The 12,229-nt window shown below is 45.6% G+C and overlaps 1 protein-coding gene across 3 annotated transcripts in view; it reads right to left on the bottom strand.

Annotated features, from left to right (window-relative positions):
• Positions 1-12,229, bottom strand: part of LOC309372831 — a 90,346-nt gene that overhangs the window by 41,444 nt on the left and 36,673 nt on the right. For all 3 annotated transcript variants that reach the window (XM_081916815.1, XM_081916814.1, XM_081916816.1), the window contains 2 exons: positions 9,826-9,999; positions 9,475-9,623 (listed from right to left, as the gene is read on the bottom strand). In XM_081916815.1, coding sequence (XP_081772941.1) covers positions 9,475-9,623; positions 9,826-9,999 — 323 coding nt within the window. The remainder of the gene's footprint in view (positions 1-9,474; positions 9,624-9,825; positions 10,000-12,229) is intronic.

Raw genomic sequence — 12,229 nt, 5'->3', positions numbered from 1 at the left:
GGTATAACCTAGGGATGGGGAGCCTCTAGTTATCCAGAGGTTGTTGGACTATAACTCCCATCAACCCTCACCCTTGGCCATATTGGCTAGTGTTGATGGAAACTGCAGTCCAACAATATACAGAGTGGCACAGGTTCCCCATCCCTACATTAAAAGATAACACTCAAGATAGCTCCCATCTGACCTTCTCTGCCCATGAAGGTGGTGAAGGTCCTGTGTGAGTGCCTGAAGGTGGTTGGAGGATGGATGGCGGCTAACAGATTGAGGTTGAATCCTGACAAGACTGTAGTACTGTTTTGGGGAGGCAGGAGGTGGGCGGGTGTGGGGGACTCCCTGGTCTTGAATGGGGTAACTGTGCCCCTGAAGGACCAGATGCGGAGCCTGGGAGTCATTTTGGACTCACAGCTGTCCACGGAGGCGCAGGTTAATTCTGTGTCCAGGGCAGCTGTCTACCAGCTCCATCTGGTACGCAGGCTGAGACCCTACCTGCCTGCAGACTGTCTTGCCAGAGTGGTGCATGCTCTAGTTATCTCCCGCTTGGACTACTGCAATGCACTCTACGTGGGGCTACCTTTGAAGGTGACTCAGAAACTGCAATTAATACAGAATGCGGCAGCTAGACTGATGACTAGGAGTGACCGCCGGGACCACATAACACTGGTCCTGAGAGATCTGCATTGGCTCCCAGTACATTTCCAAGCACAATTCAAAGTGTTGGTGCTGACCTTTAAAGCCCTAAACGGCCTCGGTCCTGTATACCTGAAGGAGCATCTCCACCCCCATCATTCAGCCCGGACACTGAGATCCAGCACCGAGGGCCTTCTGGTGGTTCCCTCATTGTGAGAAGTGAGGTTACAGGGAACCAGACAGAGGGCCTTCTCGGTAGTGGCGCCCGCCCTGTGGAACGCCCTCGCTTCAGATGTGAAGCAAATAAGCAGCTATCTTCTTTTTAAAAGACATCTGAAGGCAGCCCTGTTTAGGGAAGTTTTTAATATTTAAGGCTGTATTGTTTTGAACACTTGATTGGAAGCCGCCCAGAGTGGCTGGGGAAACTCAGCCAGATGGGCGGGGTATAAATAATATATTATTATTATTATTATTATTATTATTATTATTATTATTATTATTATTATTTAAACCTCTCTTAATTGTTATATTTTGTACTGGTTTTATAACTCTTTTCAGTTGTTTTTATATAACTCACCTTGGGACTTATGGGAAGATAAATTAATGAAATAATGGGTGGTAGCAAACTAACTTGTCCCTTCAAGTTACTGAACTTTCCCTGCTTCTCCTCCCCCACACCCACTCCCTCCTCAGATCTACTCCAGAGGGTTGAGGGAACCCCAAGAACAGATTGTGGGGACATACAGGGAAAAGGGGGGAGTTCAACTGCAGAAGCAGAAATAATTTGTTTTCATTAACACCCGTGTTCGTCACATGCAGCGCTGCTTCCATTCCACTGCAGTCTGGTTTCCAACAAAAACAAAAACAAAGTTATTCATCTTGCTATCCACCATGGCAGAATTTTACATACTTAAGTAATAATAATAAGAAGAAGAGTTTGGATTTGATATCCTGCTTTATCACTACCCAAAGGAGTCTCAAAGCGGCTAACATTCTCCTTTCCCTTCCTCCCCCACAACAAACACTCTGTGAGGTGAGTGGGGCTGAGAGACTTCAGAGAAAGTGTGACTAGCCCAAGGTCACCCAGCAGCTGCATGTGGAGAAGTGGAGATGTGAACCCGGTTCCCCAGATTACGAGTCTATCGCTCTTAACCACTACACCACACTGGCTCATTTCAGTGCAAAGGAAATTCAGTGCAAAGGGAAGGTGGCAGGAGTCATCAATTAACCACCATTTGCAGACTGAAAACAACCACTGATTGTATTTTTGTATTTCCATTCTGGAGATGGAACACATAAGTGAACATCTTTGACATCTTTGCACATAACTCAGACTCACAATCATGCAGAGTTCTGGATTACATGGGATGCTTTGCAGGTACAGGTACATGTAGGAAGGCCCTGTCACTACAGATGGATATGAAGTCTAGGGCTCAAGGGTGGATTGGCAAGCCCCCACTCCAGTGTGGGGCAAACACTGGAGCATCAAGAGGGCTCCAGTTGACTACTGATTGTGTGGGTTCTATCCAGCTAAGCATTATTAAGCATTAAGTAAGTAAACTCACGGGACGCAGGTGGCGCTGTGGGTTAAAGCCTCAGCGCCTAGGACTTGCCGATCGAAAGGTCGGCGGTTCGAATCCCTGCGGCGGGGTGCGCTCCCGCTGCTCGGTCCCAGCGCCTGCCAACCTAGCAGTTCGAAAGCACCTCCGGGTGCAAGTAGATAAATAGGGACCGCTTACCAGCGGGAAGGTAAACGGCGTTTCCGTGTGCGGCTCTGGCTCGCCAGATGCAGCTTTGTCACGCTGGCCACGTGACCCGGAAGTGTCTCCGGACAGCGCTGGCCCCTGGCCTCTTAAGTGAGATGGGCGCACAACCCCAGAGTCTGTCAAGACTGGCCCGTACGGGCAGGGGTACCTTTACCTTTACTAAGTAAACTCACAAAAATTAATAGGCCAAAGTTAGTCATGGTCATTATTTTCAATGGGTCTAATCTGAATACAATTAGCATTAGATACAACCCTTTGTGTTTAATTCTGATTTATTTAGTGTCTCTCCTGAAAGCTTAGCTGAAAGATAAAGAATTCAAGTCATTTTGGCTACCACTCCTAACTGAAAGCATCGATTATCTCTACATCTGTGTGCAGAGTCAGAGTTCTCCATATTGTTGAACAGAGCTGGCCGTCTTATTGCATTCGAATTCCTTTCACAAAGAACTTGCAGCTTAATTGTTCACTGTTTAAGAAACAGTTGCTTTGATGAAGGAAGCAAACTTGGGCTTTGCTCCACAAGGTGAACAACAAAAATCCATTGTGCTCCCATGGCCATCCATGTGTGGGGAGAGAAGTGTGGTGCAGTGGTTAGAGCATTGGACTAGGACCTGGAGGACCAGAATTCAAGCCTCCACTCAAGTCATGACGCTCACCTTGGACCGGTCACTGTCTCACAACTTAATCTACCTCATGGGATTGCTGTAAGAATCAGAATCGTGCTTGCCACTCTGAGCTCCTTAGAGGAAATCTGGGATATAAATGCAATAAATAAATAAATAAAGAGCCTGCTCTATATATGTAGGATTTGTGTAAATGTAGAACCCTGTGCAACTAGGGTGCTAAATCACACAGGGAGATACATAACCCCCTTCTTCTCAAACACATGGAGGGCAGCTGGGCTGGGAAACAGGGATGTGATGGAGAAAGAGAGGCCAGCAAATATAGACTCACTCTCCCACTCATGCGAGAAACTGAGAACACCTCAATAGGTCTATTGTGTCCTCTGCTTTTCAGACACTATATGATTATTCATCATCGCTAATCACACGAAGCGTGCTTTTAGATGGGGCCTTAACCAAGGTGAGATATTGCAAATGGATCGCTTCCAACGCATAATGTTGTTGTTGTTTATCATATTATATATTCAACCAGAAAGGGTAAATCCACATGAAGGGGAGTGGGCATTTTGATGCCAGTGGTGCTACATGGATGCTGTGAAAAATATTGCATGCTCATCCCACAATTAAGAAACATTTGGAAGCACCCAAGGCCGCTACTTCGCTGCACAATGACTTCGTTATAAGAAGCCAAACGGGATTAAGGGCCAAATTAAGGTAGCAAGTCCTTCTAGCGGAAGCGCCCGTGCAAGGACCTTCACTAACACAATTGGGCTTTTCCGCACTCTCCCCCCATTCTCCCCTGTGCCCCCCCCAAAAAAGTAGCCCAAGTGGGTCCAGAGAACAGCATCTTGGGGAAGGAGACTGGGGTCATTTGGTCTGGCAGGCTGTAACTCTGGTGCCAACAGAACGATTGCCATAGGGTTATACTGAATTCTTCCCTGTGTATGACAAATGCACTTTCTATTAGGGAAGGCAGAAATCCGCCTAGGGAGGGAGGGAAGCCCTTTTGTTTTTGTTTCTTTGTTTTCTTACAATTTATGTCGATGGCATTGCTATATATTTTAAAAAGTAATCTCACCAAATGCTCCTTTTATGTTATTAAAGGAATATGAATGTACGCCTAGACAAATAAAAGAGGTAAAACATAAAATAATAATAAATTACAGCTACTGCCATATACAGTATATGATGTTCAACTTTATGGAGGGCTTTACTCAAAGCAGGGCCATTGAAATGAATGGACATGACTGTGTTAGGCCCATTGATTCCAGCTGCTCTGCTCTGAGTTGAATGCCACCCTAGATTTCTTCTTCTCATCTCTCAAGGAAATTATGCTTAGCCATTTATCTATGTCCCCCTGAGCTTATTTTTCATTTCAACAATGAAAATGCATCAAATCATATTGAGTTGTATTTAGTTTTCATATAACTGATGGATCATGGACTTTCAGACTGCTCCAGCTTATGCCGTCCTCTCAATCTTACTATCTCAGTAATCTCTGACACGTTCACAACATGCCAAGCTTTATTCAGCCGTTTGCATTCTCTGCTTAGTGGCCGACTACATTTCGGCAAATCTTATTAAGTTCCCAATCAATAGTGTATAATGCTGCTTAATACTGGCTTGAGACAAAGGTCCATCTAGTCTCACATCCTGTTCTTGCAGCGGCTTACCAAGTGCATATGGAAAGCCCGCAAGTAGGACATGAATGAAACATCCCTCTCCCCACTTGTGCTCCCCACAGGTCCCAGCAACTTGCATTGAGACATGCACATTGTCTCTGACACCAGAGACAATGCACAGCCATCATGACTTGCAGCCCTTCGTTAGCCTTTATTATTATTATTATTATTATTATTATTATTATTATTATTATTATTATTCCACCCATCTGGCTGGGTTTCCCCAGCCACTCTGGTTGGCTCCCAACCGAATCTTAAAAACACAATACAGCATTAAACATTAAAGAACTTCCCTAAACAGGGCTGCCTTCAGGTGTCTTTTAGAAGTAAGATAGTTGCTTATGGACTGCAAGATCAAACCTCTCCATTCTTAAGGAAATCAGCCCTGAGTGCTCACTGGAAGGACAGGTCATGAAGCTGAGGCTCCAATACTTTGGCCACCTCATGAGAAGAGAAGACTCCCTGGAAAAGACCCTGATGTTGGGAAACATGGAGGGCACAAGGAGAAGGGGACGACAGAAGACGAGATGGTTGGACAGTGTTCTCGAAGCTACCAGCATGAGTTTGACCAAACTGTGGGAGGCAGTGGAAGACAGGAGCGCCTGGCGTGCTCTGGTCCATGGGGTCACGAAGAGTTGGACATGACTAAACAACAACAACAAGTTGCTTATTTCCTTAATATCTGCTGGGAGGGCGTTCCACACGGCGGGCACCACTACCAAGAAGGCCCTCTGCCTGGTTCCCTGTAACCTCACTTCTTCCAGTGAGGGAACTGCCAGAAGGCCTTCGGTGCTGGACCTCAGTGTCCAGGCTGAACAATTATTCTCCATTGATTCAGCCACTACTGTTTTTGTTTAGATTATGGAGTTTGTCTCTTTTTCACCATTCAGCCTTGAAAGTTTCCAAGAGCAGGCCTCTCACTAAGAATCTTGCCCTCTCCACTGAAATCTCTTGCATTTAGTGTTACAAAAAAATGGCATCCTTGTCAATTCGCTTGTGTGTTGGGGGACAGTTTCATGTTTCTGCTTTTGCTGTTACCCAAAACTGGAATCAGAGAGATACCTGTTCCAATCTAGGCATGCAAATTCAGGTGTTTTCTCTCCAAAGAAATAGTTTTAAGCTTCAAGAGAGGGTTAGATATTAGCTTCAAGAGAGGTATTAGTACAAGAAGGGTTTACAATGAAGTTCAGGAAATGACGGGGGAGGTGAATGTTTGGAAAAAGGTAGGGAGATGGACTGGCCATAGGAACAATTCATCTGGTTCTCTTGCAGTTTTGGGGGGGAATCAGTCTGGTGGTACCTGGCTTAGGCCCCTTCCAATTCTTGGGATCCTTCATCTGTGGGAGTAGAATATATAGGAGCAAGCTTACCGAATCAGTTCCTTTGTCAAGGCAATGGCTTTGGCCGGTTGGTTAAGTACCGAGATTTACAAATCCAAAGAGGTTGTCATAGAAACAAATGGGTGGGCTTTTCCCAGCACCCTCACTGGGTTTAGCCAGAGTTTTGTGTGTGTGTGTGTGTGTGTGTGTGTGAGAGAGAGAGAGAGAGAGAGAGAGAGAGAGTGTGTGTGTGTGTGTGTGTGTGTGTGTGTGTGTGTGTGAAAGAGAGAGTTGAAAAGCTGGATGCTGAAAACTGGAGACAGGGAAACGTGTTTGGTCTATACTGGATTTTGAGAGTCCCTAAAAGGGAAGCAAAATCTGTGTGAGTGTTAATGCTGTGAGCCCTTCCATCCTATGCCAAGGTTGTATATATGTGTAAATAAAACCATATATCCTAAAGACACCAGAGTCTCTGCTGACCTTCATTCCTAGGAAACCAAACCCTGAGTAAAGCTCAGCCCCATCTGGTGTCTCCTGGAGACTGGAGTGGTGCATAAAAAACTCTCTCCAGTGAAAGATTCTCTACTTCTTGAGTTGGAATATATAATGTCCAGGAATACTCTGTAGAAAAGTCAGGGAGGTAAAGAGGACTTCTAGGGCTCTAGGAATTCAAATCATAACCCTTGTCTTTCTTCTAAAGGTTGTTCTTTTTCCAGGTTTCCTCCACACCTCATTCTAACATAAGGCAACAAGCTGCAAAGGGAGCTGGTGGAGACAGCAAAGAATACACCCTGGGTTTGTGGGGCAATTGACTAAAATCAAAGAAGGCTAGTTCTGAGTTTTGGGTGGCCTTGGGAGCGTTTGGTATATAAACAGCTATGTAGAAGAGCCCAGTGGGACAATGAGTGTTTTCTCCCCAAGCACCCAAAATGTGTTTGAAGACATGTCTGGCTCAATTAACCTTCATTCAGTATTGCAGCAAAGCACACAAATAACGAAAGTCTCCCATTGCTCCCATGAGATACCGCTTCGCTTGAGTCATTCTTTTTTTAACAGTTGGCTTCAGCGCATGAAACCCCTGCATTTTGGATCAGATCTGCGGAAAAGGGCCAGAAACTCAAGGCCAAGCTACAGGAATGGAGGACTTGTTGCCGTCTGGATGCTGTTGTACTCCAACTCTCATCACCCTGGCCAAAGATCAGGGAGGGTGAGAGCTGGAACCCATCAACACCTAGCTTGCCACAGGTTGCTCATCCCTGCTACACACGTCGAATGCATCTTTGAATCTAACATGCAAGATTTTTTACAAATGGAATTGTGTCAGCTGGTGGGGGGCTGATATTGAGTGGGACCACAGCAAGCAGGGAAGGGGGAATTTAACCCTTTCTTCCCCTGCCACAGTCCTGAAGACAATCCATCTTCTGCAGCTAGTATTTGCTTTCAGAGGAAATCCGCCATTGGCACCTGACTTCATGCCTGCTCAGATCCCATTTATTCATTCTCTGTCTGTCTGTCTGTCTCTCACACACACACAAACACACAGTTAAGGGAAATTACATTTGTTAAAACCTGCACATGTGATGCAAAGACCATTGAGAAGGGAGTGACAGAGGCAGGCAGAGACACCACTGTAGAATCATGGAATTATAGGGTTAGAAGCGATCCAAGCAGTCAACTAGTCCAATCCTCTGTAATGCAGGGCCTGCACCACTCATACTGTTCCCTTCCCCCACATGGCTGGAGGAACATTATCTGCCCTTTGAGAAGGAAGAAGGAAGGCTGGGAGAAGGGGTTGGTTGGGTTGGGTTGGGTTTTATTTTTACCTGCTGGTGAATGATGGGAGAATCATAACATTGTAAACCTCCTTGGGCAAAAGGGTGATATATAAATGCAGTAAGTAATTTAACATCTAGGAGGCCATATGCCCTGCTTTATAAAGGAAAGTCAACTATTTGAAGGGCTGTGTCAGGGAATTGCCATCAGAGCAAGAAACGGAGGCAGGGCTCCCGAGCGATGCCGGAGAGGGGACGAGCAGGGGGGAAGGATTTCAACGTAACACCCATAGAGCAGAGAGGGAGATGGAGGAATTGGTGACAGGGCTCCAAGACCCTTCCCCCGAATCTAGTGGAGAGAGCGCTGGGACGCCCCTGCCTTCCCCTTACTTGCGCAGACGCGTTCCACACAGAGAACATAGGCGGAGACTCGGGGTCAAACAGCTTCTATGCTGGAAGAGATTCAAGAGACGCCCACTCTCGGATTCTGCAAGTGACTAACAGGTCACGGAGGGCGAGCTCCGACCCTAAGCATGGTTGGGCAAGCAAAATAACTGAACTGAAGTAAGGTTACGCACAAGTAACCCCTCACATCCATTACAGGCTGGTTCAAGTCCAATTTAAAGATGAAACTACTCTAAGAAAGGAGAACGGGGTCCCTCCAGGTGGGAGTTTTATTGTGAGTGTATTTTGCAAGATGCTCTTTACACAATAATAGCGCATTAGTGGTGGGTTTATGCTTCTTCACTTTGTTCTGGGATGCTTCCCCACTGCTACCACATTACTGCTGCTCAGAGGGCCTGTGGACCACAACAAAAGCAGGAAAAAACAAAACCCCAGAACATCTGCAGTATAAAAGGATACAGGATTTCAGCTGGAAGTGAAATTGGAAATGAAGCAGTGTGACCTCCCAAAAACTTTTGCAGTTGCAAACAGCACTGAAAGCAGGGTCATTTGAGACCCCCCAGTAGCATCATGAGAATAAAGCATCATGGTGCACAATAAAAAGGGTGTTTGGGAGCCCAAAGTTACCCATCAGTGTTTAGCAGTTGGACCACAGGCACTCATGTCACTTGGTCACAGTCTTCCCTATAACGAAAACATATTCACTAATTAATATTGGCTTTTTATCCCAGTTTATCAATGTGATTTATTATTTTATATGTTCTCATTATTCTTTTAACACTGTTGTTTAAAATGAGTGTTTTAATAGTATTTGATTTTGATTTTTTAAAAAAAAAACCACAAGCCACCTTGGGAATTTTATTAATTTAAATGGGGTTTTAAAACATTCTCAGTAAATTAATTAACTGAGGCCGAAGTCCTAAAGAAACTTAGGGATTATCCACACCTTCATATGCCCCACTGTTTTCCCCCAGGGAAGCCCAACCTTCAGTGCTGAATCGGGTTTTCCAAAGATTGGTGTTTGTTCCGATTTAGCGCTAGAGAGCAGGTTTTCCAGGGGGAAACAGCAGGGCAAAGGCAAAACTTCTGGGAACCATGCCTTGAAAGCATGCGATAAGCAGAAAACTGCTTGGGCCCATGCGTTCTAGGGATAGGGCAAGCAGAAATGTAAATGAGCCCTTTCTTGAGTGCTTAATGGGACTCACTTGCAAGCAAACATGCATAGGAGTGCACTCTAAATAAGGCACTGTCGTTACTTCAGTTATCTCTAAGTTTCGTACTTCACCCATTTAATGGACTTTGGCGTCTCTAGCTGTAAATCCAAAATTCCTTCGTGGATCACATCACATTTTTCAGGCTCACCACGGCAAGGTTCTGCCAGCCCTCTGCAGGCGTTACTCTGTATAATCTTACTCAGGAGATGTGTTATCTGCAAAGCAAACATTGGAAGAAGCAGGGTTCATAGAATCATGGAATTATAGAGTTAGAAGAGACCCCAAGGATCATCTAGTCCAAACCCCTGCAATGCAGGAATTCTGCCCACAACCGTCCCTGGGTGGGCTTGAACTACCAACCTTCTGGTTAACAGCCAGACTAAATGGAATTGCTGGGAGCTTTTCAACATCACTTACCTTATTTTTATCATCCACCGATGCTGCTTCCAGTATATAGTCCTCGCGTCCATGGAAGTTAATTCTGAAACGTCTTCCTTCACTGTATGCACAGGATTTGACTTGGGGAAACGGGAACTGTTTTTTGATTATCCCTTTCTCTATGTTAAAAATTGTCTCGGTGCTCAGATCAATCTGCGGGGGAAACAGTGATTTTTCTTGGTGAGGTATTTTTCACAGCCAGTCTTTTCTCCCTAGTGAAGAGCCAACAGCCTCTCCTCAAATTAAGATGCGCAGCCATTTGGGGTGTTTTTTTTAAAAAAAAAAAAGACTGAGAAAATGTATCTTTTTATTGATGATAATAATCAAGACAAACATTCTCTTCATCACTTAGTCACCATAACATATTTATTTAAGTTAGTGACCGAATAGAGATTGATTCTGTCTGCTGCTTCCTTATCCTGTTTTCTTGTGATAAATATGCATCGATTTATCTTTTTGAAGTGTTATTTCCTTTGAAATTTTCCAGCCTCTTGCTCTACCTAAGGCAAGAACCTCAGCTTGTATGGAAGGATATTAGCCAGATGCAAATGCTTGATTCAGTCTAGTACCTTCACTTGCACCATCAGGGAAGGATTTGAGGGCAGATGTCCAGGGGCCCTTTAACAGAAAGGACTCCAAATGCAGTTAGGCTGCCTTGCCTCGTTCTGAAGTGAAGCAATATGCATTGCAATCTAAAAGAGGGAGACTGTTAAGTCTAGACTATAATACCCTGCTTCACAAAGAGTGGCATGGACACAGGGCTGTCTTCAGCATATGCGGCCCCAGGGTGCAAAGATCCGCCCAACATCTGCCCAGTACCAGGTGTGCAGGGGGGTGGAGCCAGCCAGCCGCCTCAGTGTCTCGCTGGCTCAGTCACCCCCAAACTCGCGACGCAGAGCCACCTGTAGAAGAAGAGCCCACTGTGGCACTTCGACCAACAGGCGGGCTCTTCCCCGGACTCAACTCTCAGGCCCCAGACTCTCGGCCTGGCACCCCTGAGAGCCCGGCGCCCAGGTGCCCCACACCTCTAGCGCCTATGGGTAAGACAGCCCTGCATGGACATACTTGAAGATGTGGGGAGCAGATGGTGAGGAAGAACACACAATTCCCTCTGCCCTCTGTGTTCTCTCTCCCCCCCCCCAGTTGTTTGTATTTAGTTGTTGGCATCAGCAATGTCTGTCTTGAGAGACAATGGAGTGCACTTCCAGTCAAACCACTATGTTAGCAGCACCAAAGTGACCTCCCTGAGGCACAAGGCTGGGCAGTGTGTGTGGAGGTCCTGGGCTGCCCAGATGACAAGATACCCCACCCCCTCAGCCTCACTGATGTGGTCAAAGTTTGGCAGAGCAATACATTTGGCAAAAGCACTCGACACACATAGACACCCTAACTGCATCTCCTCTTTGTCTCATTTCCCCCAAAGCTGAACACACATTCAGCTCATTCTTGGAGAAAAATGAATCACTCTAGTATCCCATGCTAGCACATTTTCTAAAAAGCATCCTTCGCCAAGGAATATCCTTCACATATTCACCAAGGCGCTTATATTACTATACTGCTTCTATTACGAGGACATTCATTCGTTATGTATCACACCCATTTTACAAATTCCCAGGTAGATAACTTTTACAACTCCCTCCCCTTTTGTCGCTTTGAAATCACTAACCAAGTGGCACTATTCTGTGGCCCCGGGGATGGTTAAATCTCTCTACCCACCAAACCAACACTCAGCGATGCATTCTAAGAGTGACAACACACACACTTTACTTAGTCCTTTTTTATGGTGCGCTGCTAATTCCTAACACTCTTTTGCTGCTCTGTAAACTGCAAATCGCAAATTGCATTTGTTTGACTGTAACTTAGTTACTGATCTGCGGCCATCACAATAATAAAGATTGAAAGATGTACCAATGTGCACAAAACAGGGATCATTGGCAGGTTGGGTGGGGGTTGTTATCTCAGCTTAATAACTCACAAAAATAAACTCAAGTTTGTTTGTTTTTAATTGAACTGAAATGAGCTGCATTAGGCTTACACAAGCCTCATTGAATGCACTGGAACTTTACTCCCTCCACCTTACATAGGATCAGGACCCCTGCTTGCCTGTTTCAGCAAGAAGGCAAAATGTGCTATGCTCCACCCGCTTAGAAACTACAGCTGAGCAGGCAGCTTCCAAGCCAGCCCCTATCAGCTGAAATCCAGGTGCTTCAGATCTTGGGTGTCTGTCTTCTGCCAAGCCCAGTGGGCATGTACACCACCAGCCATGCTAAAGGGCAACCTTTTGCTGCTTTGTTTTTGCTTTGATGTTGAAAGCTGAGCCTCTCCACTGAGTTCCCCTGCTGAGCTCAGTCCGGAACTAAATTAACCCTGTGTTTGCTGGTGC

Source organism: Podarcis melisellensis (genome assembly GCF_964234715.1).
Source record: "Podarcis melisellensis genome assembly, chromosome: 6".
NCBI lineage: Eukaryota > Metazoa > Chordata > Lepidosauria > Squamata > Lacertidae > Podarcis > Podarcis melisellensis.
This window is presented reverse-complemented; position numbering and strand designations above follow the sequence as displayed.